General features: G+C 39.0%; 3 protein-coding genes across 3 annotated transcripts; 2 read left to right on the top strand and 1 right to left on the bottom strand.

The window, feature by feature from the left end:
- Positions 1-4,955: 4,955 nt before the first annotated feature.
- Positions 4,956-10,607, top strand: LOC141898288 (potassium voltage-gated channel protein Shaw-like). The gene is made up of 2 exons (XM_074784131.1): positions 4,956-5,429; positions 9,315-10,607. Exons 1-2 carry the CDS (start codon positions 4,956-4,958, stop codon positions 10,605-10,607), a joined length of 1,767 nt encoding a protein of 588 aa, XP_074640232.1.
- Positions 10,608-14,005: 3,398 nt separating this feature from the next.
- Positions 14,006-15,777, top strand: LOC141900239 (sodium/calcium exchanger regulatory protein 1-like). Its single transcript, XM_074787039.1, has 4 exons — positions 14,006-14,361; positions 14,510-14,688; positions 15,116-15,232; positions 15,328-15,777. The coding sequence occupies exons 1-4, from the start codon at positions 14,256-14,258 to the stop codon at positions 15,388-15,390; spliced, it is 465 nt and encodes a 154-aa protein (XP_074643140.1). The 5' UTR covers positions 14,006-14,255; the 3' UTR covers positions 15,391-15,777.
- A 1,098-nt stretch (positions 15,778-16,875) lies between these two features.
- LOC141900031 (uncharacterized) lies at positions 16,876-23,233 on the bottom strand. The gene is made up of 7 exons (XM_074786725.1): positions 23,121-23,233; positions 22,381-22,488; positions 21,553-21,667; positions 20,811-20,966; positions 19,869-19,985; positions 17,832-17,918; positions 16,876-17,191 (listed from the first exon to the last, which is right to left on the bottom strand). Exons 1-6 carry the CDS (start codon positions 23,130-23,132, stop codon positions 17,848-17,850), a joined length of 579 nt encoding a protein of 192 aa, XP_074642826.1. The 5' UTR covers positions 23,133-23,233; the 3' UTR covers positions 16,876-17,191; positions 17,832-17,847.
- Between the last annotated feature and the right edge of the window lie 125 nt (positions 23,234-23,358).

Consider the following 23,358-nt stretch of genomic DNA (forward strand, 5'->3'; position numbering starts at 1 on the left):
TCGGGCAAAACTCTGTCGATTGCTTTTACTGTATGGACAATAGAAGCTGAGCGTTCTACCATATTTTCACATGTATTGATGATGCTTTCTGCCCCGTACTGGGCAAGTGAGCGTCGAAGGCGTAACTGTTCGAGACTCGGTGTCGTGGGCGGCATACGAGTTGGTTTCCAATGTCTAAATTCGTCGTAAACGTTTTCATTGGCACACGGTCTCAGAAATACCGATATCTTGGATTGTTTCGCAATGTTCATTGTTTTGCTACCCGTACCGCAGAGCTCTATATCATTCTGTTTTTCTTCAATAGCCTTTTCAATTACAGCTTCATCTTCCTCGGCAACCCTATCCATTACTGGTTTTTCCAACGCTTCGTGAAATTCAACCAACTCATTCGAGGGAAACGGTTTCTTTCGTCGAAGAACGTCCATCTTTTTGGACACATCTGTAACCCTCTTGGATAAATTCGATCTAAATTTCTGCAAATTACCCAGCATACTATCAGATATCGATCCTGGCTGACCGATGAAATACACCAGTACCAGTATACCCAACAGACCAGCGATAAAAATAAATATTATTAACGTTGCTATTTCCGATAATTGAATATCTTGTTCGATGCCTGCGTAATTTGGAAATCCCAGTAGAGTGACGGCAAATGCCTTAACTAATGAGAAATGTGGACCTCTATGCAACATGCAAGCGTAAACTCCTTCCAAATCAGCTTTTCTGTTAACAGACCGGACCTTGAGGATACCGTTGCCATTTTTATCCTCTGCAATCAGAATGGTTTCGCTTTGACGTACGACGGTATTTTCCTTCAACCAAGTAACGTGTTCGGATGGTTGATGACAGAGAAGCGTCACCGTGCCCTTTTTATCAAAGTAAACATCTTCATACGACTCGGCCAGACTCGCCAATGCTGATGGTATTGTATCATCAAGACGCCAATACAAAATACTATCAGCCATATCAAAGGTATCGCTATCAATTGTCACCGTATGCACGATCCCAGAAAACCCACCGATGTTGTCGATCTGTTGGGCAACCGCGCTCCAATCGTTCCGGCCGACGCCTCCCACGTAGAGAACGTTTCCTGGTTGATAATAACTCGATACTGCCGACACCTGGTAAGGTGATCCGCCGTCAATGCTTATATCGGCGTCGCTGCCTATTATGCGAATTTTGACGTAGTACCAAGTTTCGATTTCGACCGGGTCTGTTGAGACACAGTGTTGGTTATCACCGATACAGAACCGAAACCGGCGACGATGTAACTGCATCGAGAAAAAATTACCTTTTGTACCCTTATTGTACAAAATCAGACCCTCGAGATCGTGTAAAAGTAAAATAACCGATAATATGATTTCGTTATGTTTTGAATGGCCACAACAAGGAAGGATACCATATTCAACTCCATGGAAATGGGGGTACATTCCTTCGACGTCAAATACATCTTTCCCGGTGACTCCTCGACGCTCAGGGAGTCCGTGACCTTGCCATCCAATTTTGTGTACGAGTAACAATTGTTTATAATTAACACGCAAAATCCCTATTTCGCCATAAAAACCGCGCCTGTTTTCAGCGCCTCCGACGATCATAGGCAAGTCGAAGTTTGTATCAGGTGGCAGTGTTCGGTCGAATCGTTTTTCGACTGGTGAGTCGTCGTCGATCGTAAGCGAAATGCGATACCTGTCTACGTTCAAGTAAAGATCGTGCCAATTATCGGGCGTGAGCTGCTTCGTGGAACTTAATTGCGTGGTGGTTTCATCGACCTTGATTGACACGACTACAAACGCGTTCGCGAGCCTCATCGTCAATTCGCTGCACGAATTTGCTTTACATTTGGCTCGGAACCGCTGCGCGAAAATGCCGTCAGAAAGTGTCGACCTGAGTCGTATAAACATCGACAATACGAGACTGGGTAAACCCCGGGGAGGGTATAAAAGATGTCCAGTACTCATGAATACAGCAACCATTTTACTTTCGTCTTCGCACGGAGCATCGAAACATTGTTCAGCGTCAGTTCCAGAACCTTCGCAGGTTTTCCCAGCGCCGACGGGGCTAGGGTTATTGCAGGTTCGTTTTCTAAATCGGCGTCCGACCATACATGATTTATCACATCGGCTCCATTCATCCCAGTGCGACCAGCTTCCATTAACAGGGCAGGCAAAATTCAAACACTCCTTGCTTTGAGTCGTTTGCGAGTTTTCCTTACATTTGCGATTTTTGTTGGATTTCAAACATTCCCGGAATCGGACATGGAAGCCCGTACCACACGATACATCACAAGGTGACCAGTTTGACCAATCAGACCACAATATAAAATCAGCTTCACAGTTATCGTTAACACATTTCCGGGCGTCACGATTGTGTCCAACGCAAGATTTACCGCCATTTGTTGGGTGAGGTTTGTTACATCTGCGTGTTCGTATCCGTTCTCCCTCGCCACATCCAGCTGAGCAATGGCTCCAATGACCCCAACCCGACCATTCACCATCAACCGGACATGCCTGAGAATATTTGTAACAATTCAACACCGACCAGTACTTCTGCCTTTCAGTCTGATTCAATATATTCAACACGTCCCCGTAACTGCAATGATTTGTTATGCATAGTAGTTTCAATTCACGATTCCTTTCATGGAATCTTTCCAGGTTGGCTTCAGCTACCACCATTCCGGGGTTATTTCTATTTGGGCAATGAACATTGCATTCTTTTTCTTCGAATAGAAACCCATTACAAGGCAAGCCATTATTAGTGGGCGCGGGATTATTGCAGAGGCGTTCTCTGCGACGGATTCCGTGACCGCAGGCGATATCACATTTTGACCAATGCGCCCATTTCCCCCACGCACCATCCAATGGACATTTACGAAAGTCGCTGTCTATCGTGCATTGATACGCCGACCAGAATCTATCCTGGAATTCCATATCTCTGTCATCGGTTCGATCAGCCGTCGACTTCCATCCAAATGAAACATGTCCATCTTCTTTTGAAGAACGCGCACAAATCTTCGACATTTTGTTCAGGCACATTTTGACGAACGATGACCTGTCCGCGGCTGAAAGATGGAAAAGTGCTTGAGCCATAACTCTTGGTAGTTCGTAAAACATTCCATTGCGTACTGCGGTTACATTTATATTTTGTTGGTCGTATTCAGGTCGACGGTGAGAACCATTTGAGCAAACTTTGGACGATAGCATCAAAAACATGAAAATTGTCAAAACCTTTGAGAATGCCATTTTTACGAATGTCGCTTCCGGTTCTGAGAAACAGTTCCAATTGTTGGTGCATGTGATGTGCGTTGTTGAAACCAACATGGTATTTCAATATGGGAATTAAATGAGGAATGATTATACACCTCTTATTTGAATATATAGTCAAAATAAATGTATCTATCAGTTTGAAAGGGTTGATTTAGTCGGTACAAAGCAAATTCACATAATCCATACGTGGGTCTGGATGAGATTGTCCAAACTCGAATAGGCTACAAATAGTGAAAAATATGACTGAACATAGGCCTATTCTGGATCACCATCTATTTGGGGAGGTAGTTGATATTTTTTCATTGTCAATATCTTTCTCATTTTAAACTCCACACAGACATGGCACGTGCTCGACTTAACCAGCTGATCAGAAAGGCTGACTTCTTTCTATGAGTGAGTCAAGATTATAAATGGATACATTTTTTCAATAGCGATATGTCTAATACAAGTCTCGTATTTATCAAATGGATTCTTGCTTTCGTGTTTAGCTTGGTAGCTCGCTTATTAGGCCGATTAAGAGTGTCTTGAGAGATGTAATTAGTGCGGCAACCCCATAACGCTTGTACATATGTCAATAGAAAATAAATACATTCGCAAATATACATGTGCAATATATATATTGCGTGCTTAAACGTTGTATGACGTATGTATATTGAAGTATATATTTTAATAACAGAGGAAACAAACGTTGCGTATATAAAGAATGTATCGCCGTTATTCCATTTTCATATATCGATTAAAGATACGGTTTCTGCAAATATATTTTCAGCAGTCGCATTCGATATTTATGAATTCTGTAGAACCGGGCCCACTATACACCCCTGTTAGATAAACATATAAAAATACTCGTTCGTCGTATTATCAGATTTACGTTTGATGCTTTGGATTAATAAGGGTTTTAGGATATTTACCCCCTCGATGAATAGGGAATCACGAAACAATACAATAAAGTCGAAATTACTCTGCATGTCTTGTTTAGCCACGTTTATTCGTTTCTATACTCGTCTGTTCTTGCGTTATTGAAAAATTCGATTGTATTCACTGTACGTTGCGCGCAGGAATTTTCAAAAGCTGGCACTGCAAAGATCTTCGAGACTTGCTATCGGATATGCACGCTCTGGTGTCGGTTGATCATATATATAGAAACGGGAATATATCTACACAGTCTTCATCATGCGACGCATACGTTCTCAAAGATTCCCACAGCACAATAAATAGCGTCGTCGTTATACACGCTTTGCAAATCCCAAATTAATTATACAGCGTTGTTGTAAGTTGAGCGCAAAATGTGATGTTTTGAAATGCCTCCCACGCGGTTGGACTGAACAGTCACACATAACGCGAGCTATCGCGTTAAACGTTAGATTCAAACATCGTCAGCTGGTATCGGAGCTGATTTCTGAAATTAATGTATCACCTGTACCAAGTTTTCCGATTTTTGTCACATGGAAATACAAACAGGCGCTGATAGCACATTCGCTTATGATCGATGGAAATTAATGGATGTTGGCTTGGCTCTCGGGTCATTTCAGGGAGTCCTCGCCTAGAACTTCCGCAGCGAACGAAGTCGTGCGTCCTCCGATCGGAGATGAAAGCTGATCGCGCTGACTGATACATCGAGCCTAGGTAAATGACAGATATACATGTATCGAAACTCGGAATCACAAGTGGCAGTTTCATGTAGGACGGAATATGTCGATGAAAGATTTGGTTACTTTGAATGTAGGCGGTCAAATATTTCTGACCAAAAGGTCTACATTGACTACCATTCCAGAAACCCGTTTGGGCGAACTGACGGAGGACTGTGAACACTACGATAAAGATACACAGTGTTATTATTTTGATCGGAATCCTCAGATTTTTCAGTTCATTTTAGACTGTTACCGCACAGGCGAATTTCACTTTCCATCGTATCTATGTGGAAGAACTATAACGGCCGAGATGGAATACTGGGGACTATCGAGCAGTCGCATAGCTTACTGCTGTTTACAAAATCGCGACCAGTATATGGCCGACGAATCCGTTGTGGGAACTCTGATTCGGGATTGCCTCGTCAACGCTATACAGATCACACGAAAACGTCTCCAAGCTGCTAAAGGATATAAACAAAAACTGTACAAATTCGGCATGTTTTTGGAATATCCTAGTTTATCGAGACCGGCTAAAGTATGTATTATTCTCAATACACATTTCTATTGAAACAGCGTGAACCTGCCATTAGAACAGGTATAATGTATTTGTTAATGCCTCTAAACAAAAAAAATTGCCCCCTAGAACGAATCTGCCGACCGTGAATATTCCATATTCATATGTGAATCTTTGTACGGTCTTAACTAAACCTTCCTAATAAACGCTTCACAAGGGCAAATCACGCACACCAAGTAAAGTGCGCGTTTGTCTATAGGCCTAACAATCATTACAGCAGGTTTGACTTGCGGCTTAATTTGATTGGCTGTAGTATGATTTTCGTGATATTTTACTCGGTTTTGTTGGTCGTAGGGCAATACAGATATCGCATATATCGTTTATGTTGCCCGAACTCCCAAATTCTGCTTCTCCACCCGGTTTAGTTAGATTGACACCATATATGTACAAACAATTGTCGATTCTTATTTTGAACCTTACGATCATAAAGAGAACTGATCGTGATGAAAATCGAAATCTTAAATTAGCAAATCGATCAGATTAACCAATAGTAACAGGGCATCTCCCCGTATGGCACAGCCCCTGGCTTGGGGATGTCATTTTCTCGAAATGTATTTATATATTATGTATTTGTTATTACAGAGAATAAAGTATTCATATTCATTAACCCACATTAAATGGCGGTCTTTCAGGGTTAATATAAAGGCAGTTGGTTTTACAGTGTACATAGCGATCTATCACATCGCTCATAAAATTCAGTACGATTAGCCGTCCAATATTTGAATGATACACATATAATATGTATCATGAAATTTGAAATTTAATGCGGCTGTATTACCATGTTTCAGTTAATGAACACATGACACAGTAATGTAAACGCGGGCCAGATAACGGTTCGGATAAATAGAATTCTTGCATACGTAATGTATAAAAAAATTTTTTTTTTAAATACAAGAAATGAATTAATTGTTTGGATTGAAATGAACGAGGAAAAGGTTTTGCTTCGAATGACCTCCACTCCTATCTATCGAAATGTGAAATATATAGAGAATTAGTGACTTACGAAACGGAAAATTGTTCCGATATGTATCTTATATACTGCCTACAGGCGATTGGAATATTTCTAATATTTAGGGGGGGGGGCATTTTAGTGGGCCAACCCATTATTCGGCTTGTCCGGGAATTTCTTAATGGGGACACGCGTAAGAGAACTGGTTTAACGTCACTGTTCATTCCTTCCGGTACCGTTAGTTTAATACGTTTATGTTTTATCAGCTCAGCTTCGGCTTGTCCTTAACTCGTGATTGAATAACCTGTAACTCGACGATATAACTAAATGTATCACGGTCACTAGATTATTTACCATAATCTCCATCTGTGGGCAATTTTCCAAACTATATGTGCCACTTGGCATCTCACAGAAAGTCAAGTGGTGAAAAGAGAGTGGTCCGCGGAAAAGACCAATTTTCGTACGGAGTAGGTTACCAGCACCGCATAGGGGATTTACTAGATCTTTATAGTCGAATATAATCTTGATGTTTTTGATACCCGAAGGCCCTTTGGAAAAGCGATTTGTCTCGACAAGGCAATCATAAGCGGTTCATATACACACATTTTGTATTCGATGTGAAAAATGTTTTCGCAAGCGAAATTTCATCTTAACAACACGAATGGCAGTAACGGCCACGATATTTTGCATCAATATTTCACAGTGCTTACTAGTCCGTATACGAACGTGATAATTAAACTTTTACGTTCTCTTGAAAAAAAAGTCTGCAGGTCTATAGTCATAGATAGACAGTTGAAAATAGAAGAATGAAATTATGATTTATGCAGCAGTTAGCGAAGTTTGATAAAAATCAGTCGTCGAAATAATCGACCAAGGTTCGGCGATGTTTAACGGAATATTCGAAAAGCCGTTAGCGAGTATGATTTCAGATATTGAACACTGCGTGGCTGAATGTTTTGATAATCTTAGAACATGAAAACCAACTCCAAAGTTTATTAATGCCTTGAAAATAGCACATATATTGCGTAATATTGTCGACAGTGAATAATATCATAATATAGATCATATAATGTTAAGGATCAATGAAGTTATCTTTATATGAATATACCGATAATTGAATTGAATTGACCGGCAGATATACTCTAATGACGTAGTACACATCCTCTAAAGAACAATTATTAGAAATGATCAAAATAGAAAACGAGTTATGACATAAATCTAATTACAAAATAAATGCCAAAATTCATAATTTTAATTGTTATTTTGAAATGCCAATATTGATCGACTCACACAGAAACCCCTATGTATTATATAACAGATATTAGGTATCAATAATAAGATAAAAACCCACTATTTAGAGATTAAAAGAATTTAAAAACAAGAATTTATTCATTCAATCTAAAATAAATATAAGACACGACGTTTCGATCTCACCCTTGAGATCATCGTCAGGTAATAAATAAATTCTTGTTTTTAAATTCTTTTAATCTGTAAATAGTGGGTTTCTATCTTATTATCCCTTCACCACGTTTGAGTGTGGTTATCGTTCTATAGGTATCAATGTATATGAACATTATTGTGACGGTTTTTTCAGCGTCTAAAGAATGATATAGATTAAGACAAGGCCAATATTATACAAGAACTGTGTTCTTTTTTCAAAAAATAGCGTATTGATACGTTACGATAGAGCAGCTCTTTTGAGACTCGAGTAGGGAGGAGTTCCTATATGACATATTTATCTATTTTATATAATTGTACATTTTGCTAGGTTACATTATTAGTAACCCGTTTTTTATATGAATAAATAATAGAAGAACGTGTGCATAGACAATAGAAATGGCGCTATTGCTAAAATACAACGTGGGCTGGCAAATGAAAATATTTCAACACGATATGCATCGCTGTAGCATACTTTATCGATGCGTAGTTTTAATTGCATTTTTTACCAAATTGGAAATCTATCGACAACGTGCTTCTTATTTGGGTAAACACGAATAAATATAGGGAAATATCTGAAATTTATAAAGCTAGTTTCGTTTTAATAGGTAACAATATTCGTTGTACGTATGTTTATATATACACGTACACAAGAATAGATAAAACCAGTTTTGGAAGCCTGAACATCAGCTGGTACATTTTCATATCAATTTACATCGGAAACAAATTATTGACACCTGTTCAATTAGTAATTAATTGCTGACTACGTTTTTTGTCCCCGATTTTATCTTTTACTTTCTGAATGCCAGGATGATTCTTTCAGAATAAGAGCGTACGTCATTTTGAAATAATGAATTTGATTCTTTTTGAAATAGTGAAACACACTTTGCTCATCATCATATCAATGTTTTGAATGTGATTTGATCATCATATCAAGATTCTCAATGAGCCGTGTTCTTTCTTGATTTAGCATCAATTGATCCAGTGGTGTGGTTAACTTTAACTGTGAATTGTTTTCAGACCCATTAAGTTGATTTCAGCACCTAGCCAAAACAACTGTTTAGGTCCCGAAAACAACCAAAAAGCCAACGTGGGTTAATGTCCAATACAGTATTTGTATTTTATGGGTTAGAATATGACACCATTCGTTGACAGCCTACGCAAACATTGATCACAAAATATCAAGTATCCTCTCAGCGCAGATGGAATGCATTTTGCGAGTGCTTTATATAATTTAATTGCCAATTTATATGAAATATGTGAAGAAAGAAAATAACAAAATTACTCATCAAAACCGACAAATTTATCGTTCTCTTGAAAAGAAATATCATAAACATCATCACAAATCCGCTTATCACTATTACGTATATTGAAATATCTGTAAATGAGTGCTTTTATTAACACTTAGAACGTCGTAAAGAAGTATGCAATATTCTATTGGTTCTTCCTTTCTGTTTCAGATATGGTCCTTAGTATACCTGACCATGGTTCTACTATCGGTGATATCGTTCAGTTTACAATCGATTCCGCAGTCAATATTCAGAGTAACCGCTAAACACCTCAAACTCAACGAGTCCGAAAAACCCGCCGTATGGAACAAGTCGCAGCTGGATAAGTTTACCGACGTCGCCCCGTGGGTGTTGGGATTTGACGTAACTTTAAACTTGATCTTTAGCTTAGAATGGCTTTTCCGCGCGGCCATAGCTCCACCGAAGTTGCACTTTTTCCGTTCGAAAATAAACATTGTGGAAATGATTTGCAACATCAGTTTCTGGGTGTACTTCTGCCTCATCATTGTCAAAATGCAGGGCATCTACCCGCAATGGGTGGCAAATATACATATCGTCGTGCTTATGCTGCAGCCGTTTCGAGTTCTACGTCTGCTGAAATTAGCGAGAACGTTTCGTCAATTTAACACAATAGTGCTAGCCATTCAGTCGAGTGGAATGGAATTTTTTATACTAAGCGTCTTCCTAGGAAGCGGGGTTTTGTTTTTTGCTATCGAAATCTACTACGCCGAACTATCGGTTAGCGACACGTTCTATACTATACCGGTCGGTATGTGGTGGGCTTTAGTTACTATGACTACCGTTGGCTTCGGGGACCATTACCCGAAAGGCGTTTTCGGGTATGTCGTGGGCACTGGCTGTGCCGTGACGGGTATTCTCATTACCGGTATGACGATTTCGATATTGACCAGTAAAATCACGACGTTTTATCGTTACTCCGATATGCAAAATACGTTCGAGGTTGGTGAAATAAGTTTACCGAAACAATTCTTAATGGATAAAGATGACGAAGAAGATGACGAAGGGACGGCAATAGATATGGTATGCGTCGGTAATCCAAAGTATGATAATAATAAAAAGGACAAGTCGAACGGTCATAAGCGTTTTACGATCACAACAACATCGTTATCTGATGGCCCAAGTTGCCAGACGAATTACTACTCGGCCGTCGACGAGGACTCGAAAAGTCCGGCCAAGTCGAAGCGACACAAGAAAGGCGAGGGTAAAAAGACCTGTGACAAAAATACGAAGGTTCACGTCGAACATTCTTTGGATAATTCGCCATCGAAAACGAAAGCTCTGCTGCCGTCACCGCATGATGACCAGTTCACGGAAGAAGCTGTGACGTGTTCTATGGTCAACGACGCCGACGACCACCCACGAAGTATCTCTTGCGAACCATCTTCGGTCGATGCAGTATCCGTATCGATATCGGAAGGCGTCTGCTGTTCAAAAGAACGATAGATATCGGAGCAAATAATATCTATGCATATTTTGCCGGTTTATGCAAATATTTCATCGTAACATTTTCAATCGTCTTCCTTATAGATACATACATAGATTTTTGCCATTTATCACCACCGATGGTGTCTTTTGCCATTCATATTTCATATCTTCTTCAGAACAACGTGTATAATGAAATATCTTATAGATTCTTCGAATATCTTTCTATGCCCCATCGTAATTGCGTTCGTTTCCAAGCGGGCGTGCGTAGATGTAGCCCATTAGGCTCCAGTGCTTATTCGGTTTTTTACTGAACCCAAAAGGTGTCGTGGGTTTTTTGCAGACTTGGCTATAGTTTTGCATTTCCATTTTCTTAATTAGTTTCTTACAGTTGGTAAATTACTGAATTCGCAGGCAGTAGCTGAAATTTCCGTACATGCATCTTTAGTATTCTTGCTTGATACCTCTTAAAGTAAATATGCAATTTTCGCATCATAGTGTAAATAATACAAACATTTTTCGTATACATATGCTCAAATACTTTAATGAAAAATTGGACACTTTTACCTTTCAATTTTGATATATACATATATTTCAAATCGATATTGACGATGAATATCGTCATCTTTTCGATATTCCATGAATGTTGTCAACGTCTACAGTCTATGCACGATATAAGAAGAATTGTCTTTTCCATATTGTCGTCGTTTCGTCGGTAAAAAACGTGTAGAAAATTTCCATTATCTTTTGTTATAAAGTCTTAAAGTCTTTTTTTCATCTTTTAAAAGACTTATTAACATTTTGTGTGTGCGTGTGTGCGTGCGTGAGTGCGTGTGTGAATTCCTTTTTGTTCAAAACCCAACGATATAATGCATGATCCATATACAAATCAATGATACCCGTGTCTTTCATCTCCATAATGAAAAATAAGACTGTGTTATTATTTCTTATATCTATTCCTTCTTTTTCAAATCCTCATAATCGCCTGGCATATATTCGAACAAGTATACTTTCAAAGCATTTATATCGACTATATCCAAATACTTACGCACTGCAATTAGAACGGCGATTTCAATATTTTTCATTTTAACTAATAACGATTGGCTTATTGTTCTATATCTATGTGGAAGAGAATCATTAGCTCTATGTTTTATGCGGAAGTTATTGCGAACGTCAAATGAAACGAGATAAAAATCTAATAGCCATTTCGTATGATCACAACATTTTTCGATTGCTCTCCCTTTTTCAATCTCTCTCTTCCACTCCCTCTTCGTTTTTACTTGAGAGATATTTTTAACAATCTGTTTTTTAATCATTTTCTATTTCGCTTTACTACGTACAACGAGCGTAGTATGCGATATGTAGAAATCACATGAAAATGATATAAGTCTAAGCAAAAATATTTACACATATATTACAAATCAAATTCACGCCTCCGTGTTAATTATTCATATTCAAATATTTGCAGTCGTTTTTCAATTATTCGAAACTGGATGAATTTTATACATACGTATTCCACTCCCACCTCCCTGCGTAAACGTACGTATAGCCTACAGTATTTGGATTCGAAAATATCAAATTTTTGAAGAAAAAACCCTGGCTATAATAGTAATCGGCGCACGTAGGCCGGCCGGCCTACGAGTCGGCTAATTTAATCTATCGTTTCCTAAACAGCAGCTATCCCAATGTGTTAACAAACAAGAAGCCTATGATATGCACCGCGACCTATAAAATGCCATCTGTTCAACTTTACATGATCGTACAAGTCATAAATTGTTTACTTTTTAATTCAATTTAATAGTTTGATCAATTTGGGTTGTATCATACCAAGAGCAGTTAATCATAACAATTAGATCGCTTAAAAACGACTAACATGGTTTTATCGATTCCCAGTGGAATTTTACATTGATAGCTGACACTACTGCCCCCTGGTGGTGTAGCAATAGAAAATCAATATAGATGTATATGATTACTAAAAAGACCAACAGAAAAAACAACATTAGTTTTAAGCACTTCGGTATGTTATTTAATTTTCCTGTGTGGTTTGCAATGAATTGCCAATCTTGCAATAAATTCACAGCAGCAAAATCTCCAATATCCTAATTCGACGCTTACATACCCACCATGTCCGCCATTTTTCGTTTTTTTTTCTATTTAGTAGGACGGACATGAACACATATTTCCATTTTTGTCGAACAAATGAACTATGCCTCAGGTTAAAACAAAATGTGTTTCTCGGTGTTCGCCAGTTCGTTCACGGGTTAGGTTTTTTAGCCGCAACCACACCGCGCCTGCAGATGTGAATGAGCCACGTGACATCACTGTTATATTAACTGCGTGATATATACCAATAAATTTACAATATTGCATTTTTATCAAATACAAATTCTTTTCTTGTTAATAAATAGCATTTCCCAGTAAAATTAATTCAGGCGTTGGCTTTTTATTTCAAGTCAGGGTGTGTTTTCTGCCTTGTGATTTTGATTCAATCAAAATGGAAACGGGGAAGTGCACAGATACCAATTTAGATGTCACACATTATATATATATGTATATCGACAAACTTTTTGAAAAATGCAGCCGTTTTAAAAGCTATTTCGTAAAGATCGGATTAACAGCTATGAGCACTATGGAAGTCCGATTGTAACAAATATTTTCACTTCCTAAGCGGAGAACACATTAGCAAAAAGAATGCCAGAACGTATGCGACATACTGTGTTAATTGAATCGATATATTCCTCTGAATATTGAATTTGCCGGGTTGCCTTTCTCAACCGATTCTCCAGGGCTCCATTTGGAACTATCGAAAATGTATTTACCGATATGCTGTAAGCATGTCAATGTTGAATAATCCCACGTCAACTACTGAAATTTGTATGTCTCCATATTAGCGATATGTAGCCCCACAAAGATGTAGCCCCACCCGGTGGTATCTAACATGTATATTACGTATAATCGTGGACTCTAAAAACGAGAATCCATGCTATAATTATCGCACGGCCAATACCTCTTTTACACACCTTTCGCGATGACCTCGATGGTGAAAAATGCTTAGTTGTCAATCATGCCAACATATGGAGACCGTAGGTCTTTTTTCACAATCAAGGCGGCAAGACCGCAAAAGAAACGACTGTGTAGTTAATGATAAAAATCTTACGGAATTTTTTTCTAAAAATCGCACGAATCTAAAATGGACGACCATTACAGAATGCTGAACCAAGTTTTGGCAATCAGTGTCTCGTCGTGAACGGTTAGTCGAAGACACACAATAAATCTGAACTTCCCTCCAAAATTATATGTACATGTATATGTACGTATAACTGAAATACGGATTACCAAAGTGATCGTCAATCATCGTCAAGTGTCCCGTGATGATTGTTTATCGTACATGGAGAGGCCCTGATAAAATTTCGGGTCAGTTGAGTTTAACACGAGAACTGTACAATGCGCCATGTTAATACGTCAAATTACACATGTGTCTGGATATGGTAACGTATGATTAACGCTAAATTTAATTAGAAATAGTTAGAATTTGCAGCGCGGCTCAATTGTAACTGTGTAAGGGAATCAACCACACGGCAGTTTACATATTCAGTTTTTCGCCAACGGGAGGCCAATCGCGGAGACATTAAGAAAACGTAAGCCACAGATAACGGACTCATCGTGAAAATGGATAGCGATCACGCTGAAAATATGGCACCCGTCGATTTTTCTGGCACATGGGAGCTGGAAAAAAGCGAAAATTTTGAAAAATACATGGATATTTTGGCAAAAAGTAAGTTCGAAAAAATTATTCTCCAAAACAACTCGAATTTGTTGCTATGAGCGTACATGAAAAATGTTTGGATGTTTTATACATTCAAAGTTATTTACCGCAGCTCAATGTGGCTGCAGGAACTGAACAACCGCCATGTTTGTTTCAGATGAAAATTTCGTGGTGCGGCAAAGTATGAAAATGGCCAGGTACGCCAAGCCGGTTCAGACAATTCGGCAAAACGGGGACAAATTCTCGATCGAAACGAAGGTCACTTTTTGGACTGGAAAGATAGAATTTACGATTGGCGATGACTACGAAAGTAATGAACGAGGTCATAAACTAAAGGTATAGAATACATCAGGGGCGAATCCTAGATATATTCCAGAATATAGTCAGAAAAATATGAATAACATATTACACCAGTCTTTATCATGGATCCCGTGTTTCTACGGATAATATTATGTATGTAAATGCTGTTTTGGTCCCTTTTTCTTTACGAAAGGGTCTTGGGGGTACACGAGAAAAAGTGTCAGCAAGATACTCGATTGGCCAAAACTTGACACGTTGATGTGAATTACTAGCTCCAATGTTGTATCTTGAAATTGGGGCCGTCGTGGCACGTACCCCTGGTATAAAATTCACCGGGAAAAGATTAACGTAAATTTTCCGTAAGGAAAACTGTTTTACTGATGTCTCCAGCAGGGCGCTCTGTCGTATACGCATAGTTTCTGTCCGGCCGGGACTCAACGTGTCTTTTTCGAATGTTTCCAAGGGCGTAGGACAATGGGAAGGCAATAAGTTGGTGATCAAATACGAACCAGTTGAGAATCCGACGAAACTGCATAAGCAAATAATTACTCGAGAAATCATTGACGACGAGATGGTTATGGTAGGTCGTTCATACCATTAATTCCACGGTCTATCGAGAAACGTAAAACTATAACTTTTCTATAGGCCTGCGTCTAATTTCATCGCACATTTCAGACACTGGAATTGGTCGGTGAAGAGTTTTTGTGCAAACGGTATTACAAAAGAATAGACGCTTAGAAGCAAGAATTAGAATTCTTCCCGGCAGCTGAGCAGCAGATGCATACGCCGCATTAACTTTCATTCGCCATCAACTGAGACACGCCGCCACAGTAGCTGCAGTAGGCATACGGTACCTGACGCGTACAAATACGATATTTGTTTTCTGTCATTCCTCGCTAAATTGAATTACTTACATAATGAATTTCAATGAACTGCTGCTGTTTTGGGATCCAGATTTTAATCTCAATCGGGAAACGTAAACAAAAAATATATCAGTGTATATCCAGATTCGTTTCGATCTGCTTACTGGATAATTTTCGATCCAGGCTACAAAATGGTGGATGCTTGGAGTGTTTTTATTTTAACCGCTCAAACCTTTAAAATTCATGAAAATATAGACGTGATTTTGCCGTTTTAGCCCCACAAAGCCCTGCTCCTTGATACGGGGTCCTTACAGATTATTCCTGATGCAAGATTTGAAAGAAAACTTTCAAATTTCGCGGAAGTGTCTGCATCACTTACATATCCCAAATTACAGTAGAATCCTCCTGAATCGGAACTGTTTATCTCAGTTAATCATTAAATCGTGGGATTTGAAAGCAAATTGTTATCCTATTCCTCCTTCATTCGCGATTGCTGATTAATCGGTTACTACCTTCCATCGAATAGAAAATCCTCTATGGTCCCAACTATGATTTACAAACTGTAGCCAAAAATTTGTTATTTCCTATTTCTCAAAATGGAAGGAGTTTCGGGAATTTTGCTCAAAACAAATGAGTAACTTAACAGCATTTTCCATTTAGGAGGTTAAATAAATAAGTATAAACAAGGATTCGAACCTGATGGCATTGAGACTGCGTCGCTGTGGCTTGGTACAACCTCGCTTGCCGGGTTCCGATCTCGCTTCAACTAGTGGGTTCGAATCCCACGGGTGAAGTTGAGCTGGGTGCGGGCTAACAGGTTTGAATCCCTGCCGAGGGAAGGTACGATTGATACGATAGCTAATAATGTGCGCAACAGTTGCGTCGTGTCTAGCAACAGCATGCTTTACGGAAAAAGTATTTGCGACTTATGCTATGTATTGGGGATTCGAACTGGCTCCGCAGTCACTTGGCGAGCCACTCGGGTTCGAATCCCATATTTGCGACCGGCATATCGGACGTCGCTTTATAGACACTGACTGCATCCTCATCAAAATAAATTTGCAACTTTCCCCCCAGTATCATTCGAAATTTTTCACAAACAGGTCCGTCCAACAGTTACTCTCCATCAGCAGTCTATAACCAGATAACGTGCAGTTCCTTGCGGATAAGCAGGATCAGGTCGCGGGAATTCGTACTAAAACTACATGTAGTGTCGTGGAACCGGCTAGTGACAGCTTGCATCCTCTTTTAGCCGACCGGGCATTATTCCTACAACGCGTAGAATCTTAATGGCATTTCCTCAGTAAATCAACTTTCAACAAAACCAGTCACACATAATAAAACAACACACAACTAACACTTTGCTTTATCAGTGGTACATCTTTTTTATATACAATATTTATTCCGAGACAGAAACTTCCATGAAATTCAAATCGAGGTGTGTTTTTGAACACAGCAAAATAGAATGGTAGATCTGGAAATGGTTCAAAACTCATCCGACTAATCATACACTATGTAGAAAATGCAACCGACAATGGTTTATAATGATTTGAATGTTTATTTACACAAAAGTGTCGCTGGTAGGAGACATCGATCCTTCGCCAGCCGCTTCGTAGCCAGGCACTTAAAACGTTTAAGTAATATTAATGATACGACCTGGACATCAAAAATGAAATCTGAAACGCAGAAAGAGGAATAATTATTAACGGCGTTCAAGCATGTTTCACTGGCAGACAGTCGAACTCGGCTAAGTCGTCGTAATAAGTTTTCACTATATTCGAGTTCTTATACCGTAGAACTGACTTATAATAATTCGAATTTTCACTTAACCTTTTCAGTGCATCTACACCGCAGTGCAGTGTATGAATCGGTGATGGATTTTGCTAGTACACCGCACTGCGGTGTATTGATGTAATTAGTTTTTATCTCTATACGAAGATGACAGCACCCGTCAAACATAGTGAAATATTAGTACCTAACGATACACTGCACTGCGGTGTAGACGCATTGTAGTGCTATTCCAGTTATTCAACACACTAGGGTGGAATTTTCCCAAATTTTCTCCAGCACTATAGGGTATTAATTAGTCAGCACAGAAAGGGTTAATTCGAATGAAATCACTGGTCCCTTAAATCAGAAACTGTGCAAACTACTATTCATAATTCGGAGAAATCTGGGCAGTCCTTAGTCATTGAAATGAGTTCTACTGAACATAAGTTTGGATAAGTTGTCGACTTAATGATAAGATTGTCTAACTAACTATAAGTCTTGAGCCAGTTTTGACTGCAATTTATATTAAAACTATTATTGATTTACCTCTCTTGTCTCCTTTCTAATAGGAGGGTGGTTCGGGACAATCCCTGATCATATGACCCTTTTTGTTGCAACGATAACATGAACGATCTGAAATTACATACAAAACACACGCATATTTTATATGGATTCTTTAGAAGACAAATTCCATATATAGGGACATTACCTGCACACTGCACGTATTGATTCTGAAATGTCATGTTATTCGCAAATATACTTTCGATTGTTTTTTTTTTGTCTAGTAGTTGTACCATGTTATGCTGTTAAGACGGTTTTTTAACGATAATTGAAACAAGAATTTACTCTAAAAAATAACTATTTCTAGATATCGTGTACCACGTGTTTCGAATTTTGACCAGAGTCCGAAAGCATAACTAGATATATAAACTACTCACCATAAACAGGTAGGCGAAGAACATGGAAAAAAAACTGGATAAAATATATAAATAAATATATATATGTATGTATATATGTATGTATATATATAAATATACACGAGATCTAATTTTGATGATTATTTAGCTAAACACAGGTCAGGGTAGTCAGATACACTTGTACGGGTAATCCAAAAAACCACATTCCACCACTTATTACAAGAGGACTGGCTACAAGTGTATTCAACCTCAGGCTCACTCCTCACAGTACCTGCTGCTTACGAGAAATACTGTTTTAGAAGCGTATTTTTGCATTAAACGTTAAGGAGATGCCCAGCGTGTAGTTGATTCTTCCCCGGGTGGTCATTAACAGGTATATATATTGATGGCAATACGTCCATACGTGAACGGTAGGGAGATCCTTTCAACTTCCTGAAATCAGAATGGTTTTGTTCCGTTAACGTGAATCATCAACAAGAATCTGCTGACCCGGTTACCAGATTTCAACCAACTGACTCGACACATGTTCCAACTTTGTATTGAATTTCTATAAAGCAACATAACATTACGGCAAACGTCTCCGAACTCAGTTCCTAGCCAACTTGATGACCGCTTCCTCGCAGGGATTCTAATGATAGGGATCGTTCATAGCACGCGACACGCGAGCCCGAGCCATAGGCAGTAGGACCTAGCCCATTGAAAACAATCTGCGCAAAGTAAGCTATTCAAACTACGAAATGAATCAAAATCATTCATCATATTTAGCTAGAATTTCGCCCTTGTTCGTTTGACACATGTGACTTCAAAATCCCTGATGATTTTGTTTACACCAGCCATCGTTTTTAATCATGCGCCAGACACACTCGAAATAGAACGTTCTCACAGCGTAGACAGGTGTTAGTGAGAGGGTATGTTAGAACGACGTGCTTACACAAGGTCGGACCACACAAGGTCGGACCTTTATTAAAAAGATATGGTCTACTTTTTGCGTATGTACTTAATGAACGGCCCCAGATTTCAGGAATCTATCATGATATCAAAACCCTTCAAATCTGATGCACAGCTATATATCTTCTCAGTACTAAATAATGACCATCCAACACGAACAGTACCGTGTTTAACACTGTGCTACAGATGGTTTGCTTATCTATACTGATTCAGATACACAAATTATGCTACAACTTAATTTACAAGAGTTGTACCATGATGAGCCCAGCCGTGACCAGTACAAATCCCTGTTAGGAGCAGGTGATCCATTTAAAGATATCATTATGTTTAGAACTGAGCAAGTCGACGTTGCCGGTGTATATACTGTAAATCTCCACTTATCACTCTACTCGTACAATTTTCATGTTTCCAAACTTCTTAAAAACAAGCCTTCATACTTTATTTACACTTGAATTAATCATCTAGTCATTTTTTTTCGTTGAGCAAAATTGATTTTCTTTCTTAATCGAATAGCCTTCACAGGTCAGTGTGTGTGTGGCCGAGATGACATATCACGCATGCAGTATTCGGTTGTTCGTACACTCGTTTTTATAAGTTTTCCGCAACAATAAATTTGACCTCAAACTAGCGACAGTGAAAATGTACGGTTTACAATAGCACAATTTAATCAATGCGTAATTACACCGTTATACGAGAGAAGGAAATTAACAATAATTACCGTAACTACCGCCGCCGCCTCCGCCGCCGCCACCACCACCTCCACCACCACCAGATCGATTCGGACAATCCCTCGATATGTGTCCCTCTTCCTGACACGTGTAACATGTACGACGTCCTAGAAGTCAAGCGGAAATCAAATCAGACATAAATATCACCACAGCCCATTTCTATCCTGCGGATAACAGACTGCGCTCGGTGAATTTCTTACGGGTTTCACAATTCCATTTTCCATACCCAGATTATTAATGTTCCATACCCCTTAGTTTAAAGCCCTGAACACACACAAGGCGATTTTATTCGCACAGCGTCTGCGATTACAGATTTCACAGCGAGATTAGCATAGCGTGTTTGGTCGGCTGCAGGCGATTATCACGTGTGGTCTGTCGCATGCAAAAATCAAACATGTTTGATATTTTCGTGGCGAATTTTATCGCAGCAAATATTTCCGTGCAGTGTGAATTTTGCTGCGAACCACTCGAAATCAACCAATCAATGACTAGCAACAACAACAACAATTTTAAGTTTCCTGGACGCAGCCATCTCCCGTTTGATCACATGACCACGAACTGCGCATGAGGTTGCCAACAGCTGATTGCATAGGTGTGTTCGCTCTGCGCTATATTCACTGCGAAAATCGCATAGTGTGTTCGGGCTTAACAGGCAATGTAATGTAACCATCACATTAACATAACCGTTAATGTGATGGTTTACTAAGCTATATTTTTTTCTACACAATACCGAAACCAGATTTAAAATTGGCTGTGACTGTGTAAACGGGGATAAGAAATTCTGGTCAAATTGTGCCGATTTAGGGCAGGCATAAATTATGCCTGCCCTAAATCTTCCTTCAATTACAATCTAGACAAAAATATCCAATTGCATATCTCTCAAAATAGTTTTTTCAAGGAATCGTAAGGACCCAGAGTTAGTTAGTACTTACCACCGCCGCCGCCACCACCTCCACTGTAGTTATTATATCCACGATCACCACCTCTATTATTATATCCGCGATCACCACCACGGCTAAAACCACCGCCGCTATAACTGCCATAACCGCCTCCGCTGCTGTATCCACCTCCGCCGCTGCCATAGTCACCTGCAATAAATCAATTAAACACTCCTATATGTTAGACATTGTATTACTTCTCTCTCCTTTTATTATTTTTCTGTTAGTGCACATCTTTGTGTCACACATTTTTGTTTTTTGTCTGTTTGTTGTTATTGTTGTTTTCTTCATTCACAATCTTATACTTTGGATTTATGATGAATAAATTGAAATTGAAATTGGATTGCACACTTTCTCATGACAGAAATGCAAGGAATATCGAAGACCAGAGAAATCAGATTTCTAGGACTCTTCTTCAAGTATATAAGTAATAGTCATTTCATTTCTATAGTCCCTTTTTACTGTGATACAATGTTCAAACTTTGTATCATTACCCCCAGCCTTTAACTAGTCTCTTGTCGATTTATCAGTCATCCATCCATGGGGAGAAGTAACATCTGAGCAGCTGCTAGGTGCGGAGGGGTTATCCATCAGACCAGGTACCTATTTACCCCTCGGCGAAAAAAGAGGCAATGAGGATAAGTGTCTTGCCTGGGGACCCTACGGTAATGTACTGGGTTCGAAAGTACTTGAATCAGTAAAATAGTACCGAGGAACTCTGAGAGGCTTTCCTTACCCGCGTTAAATCCGTTGACAATGTCTTGAATCAATTCTTTAGCTTTCTCGACAGCTTCAAAGATTCCGGTCAATTGAACTGGTGTCTCGTTGCCTACGCGACCTTCATTGTCAACCTGAAATATTCAATGATATATTCTTACATTTGTACATCAGCAGTTCCACCTACATCTAAACAACATAAGGCCCCTACAGAATGGTCATTCCTGGATATAAGGGTTTTTCAACGAGTTTTAAAGGAGAATATCTCAAATTTCGCGGAAGCGTCAGCATCACTTTCAATCCCAATTACTGCATTCTCCTCCTAAACCAGTAATTAAGTTGTTTTGTTAACAAATCTTAATCCTTTATTTATGTTAACTCAGTTCTAAGTTTATACAAGTTTTTAAGGAGAATATTTCAAATTTCTGTTCCAATGTGTCTGCATCACTCCCATCCCAAATACTGTAGTCTCCTCCTTAACTAGTAATTCAGTTGTTTTGTTCACAAATTTTTATCCTTACATTAACCGAACTCTGTTTTTAATTCGATAATCGAATTATTTGGTGAAAAACGATTTAGACGTAACACTTCTAATTGCATCTCGAAACTGGAGTTTTAAATTGAGTTTCAGTTTCTAAGAATCGAGTCCTGTAGTAGGGACCGTGCAACATTGCTGTGCCTGAAGAAAGCCCTAATCCTCTCGATTTTATAACAATGAAGATTTAAGGTTGTTTAATTCCGATGATAGACTTGGAGAATATTCTCTGGGAGAAATCAGTTCCCTCTCCGGAATTTTAATAAGTAACTGATAAATTCATCATTCAGAATTATAAAATTTCTAACTTACTTTGATTCCTGCACCACTTTTACTTTGCAGTTCGCGTACTTTTTCGCCACCTTTGCCGATGATTCGACCTACCACATCAGTGGGCACCTTCATTATAACTGGATCTTCCTAAAAGAGCGATAATTGGGTTAGGTTAATTAAGACTTGTTCGGCGCTAAAAATCATTCATCACTGATATCAGATTGAAGGAATGTATTGGTGATTGACTTAACGTCCATCTGGTGACAATGAAATGCCAGGCTAATTACTCGTCAGTCAAATTGGCTGAGGAAGATTTCATTGTTAAAAAATAACCTTCCCATTCCTGACTGTGGTTTGTGAAAATATCCGATCGTGAAACTAAACCACAGACAGGTTACTGACTAGCGCCCAGCGTCAGTGACTGGCGGTTAATCAAACTTGATAAAAAATAAAAATTCCAACTCAACTGACTGAGCTTTTTTTCATCGAATTCAACACAAAATCATAAACTTCAAACACCAGACCAAATACTGTGTAAGTAGTCACACATTGAACTGAATGAATGTACTTATCATATCATTAACATACTCAGTGAAAAGCAACACGCTGGTTTAATTCACTGCGCATTTGCGGTGACGCGATCCCGCGTTCGTTGTTCGGAGTTTGGGGCGGAGAAGAAAGAAACCATAAAATACTGGCTTTCAACGTTCAACCACTCGACCGATATCGTAGACATCGCTCTAAAAAATATCTCATTCGACGTCGAGAAAATGACTTACCCCGTGAGACATGTTTTCGTTGCGAATGCTTGTAGTAATACTGTGGAAATGCAGAATATAGAGACGAAAACCGCACGCTTCGTGTTCTGTAAGAAAATGGCGCCGGTGAGAAGAGCATCATCGGGGGAGAAAGTAGAGATCTGAAATCCGTTAATCGTCGATTTCGTATAAGGCCTTTCTAACTAGAAGTGCTCCGATACAGCGGGCAAAATTTAGGAAAAAATGAAAATAGTTTGTA

This window comes from Tubulanus polymorphus, chromosome 2 (genome assembly GCF_964204645.1).
Source record: "Tubulanus polymorphus chromosome 2, tnTubPoly1.2, whole genome shotgun sequence".
NCBI classification, from domain to species: Eukaryota; Metazoa; Nemertea; class Palaeonemertea; order Tubulaniformes; family Tubulanidae; genus Tubulanus; species Tubulanus polymorphus.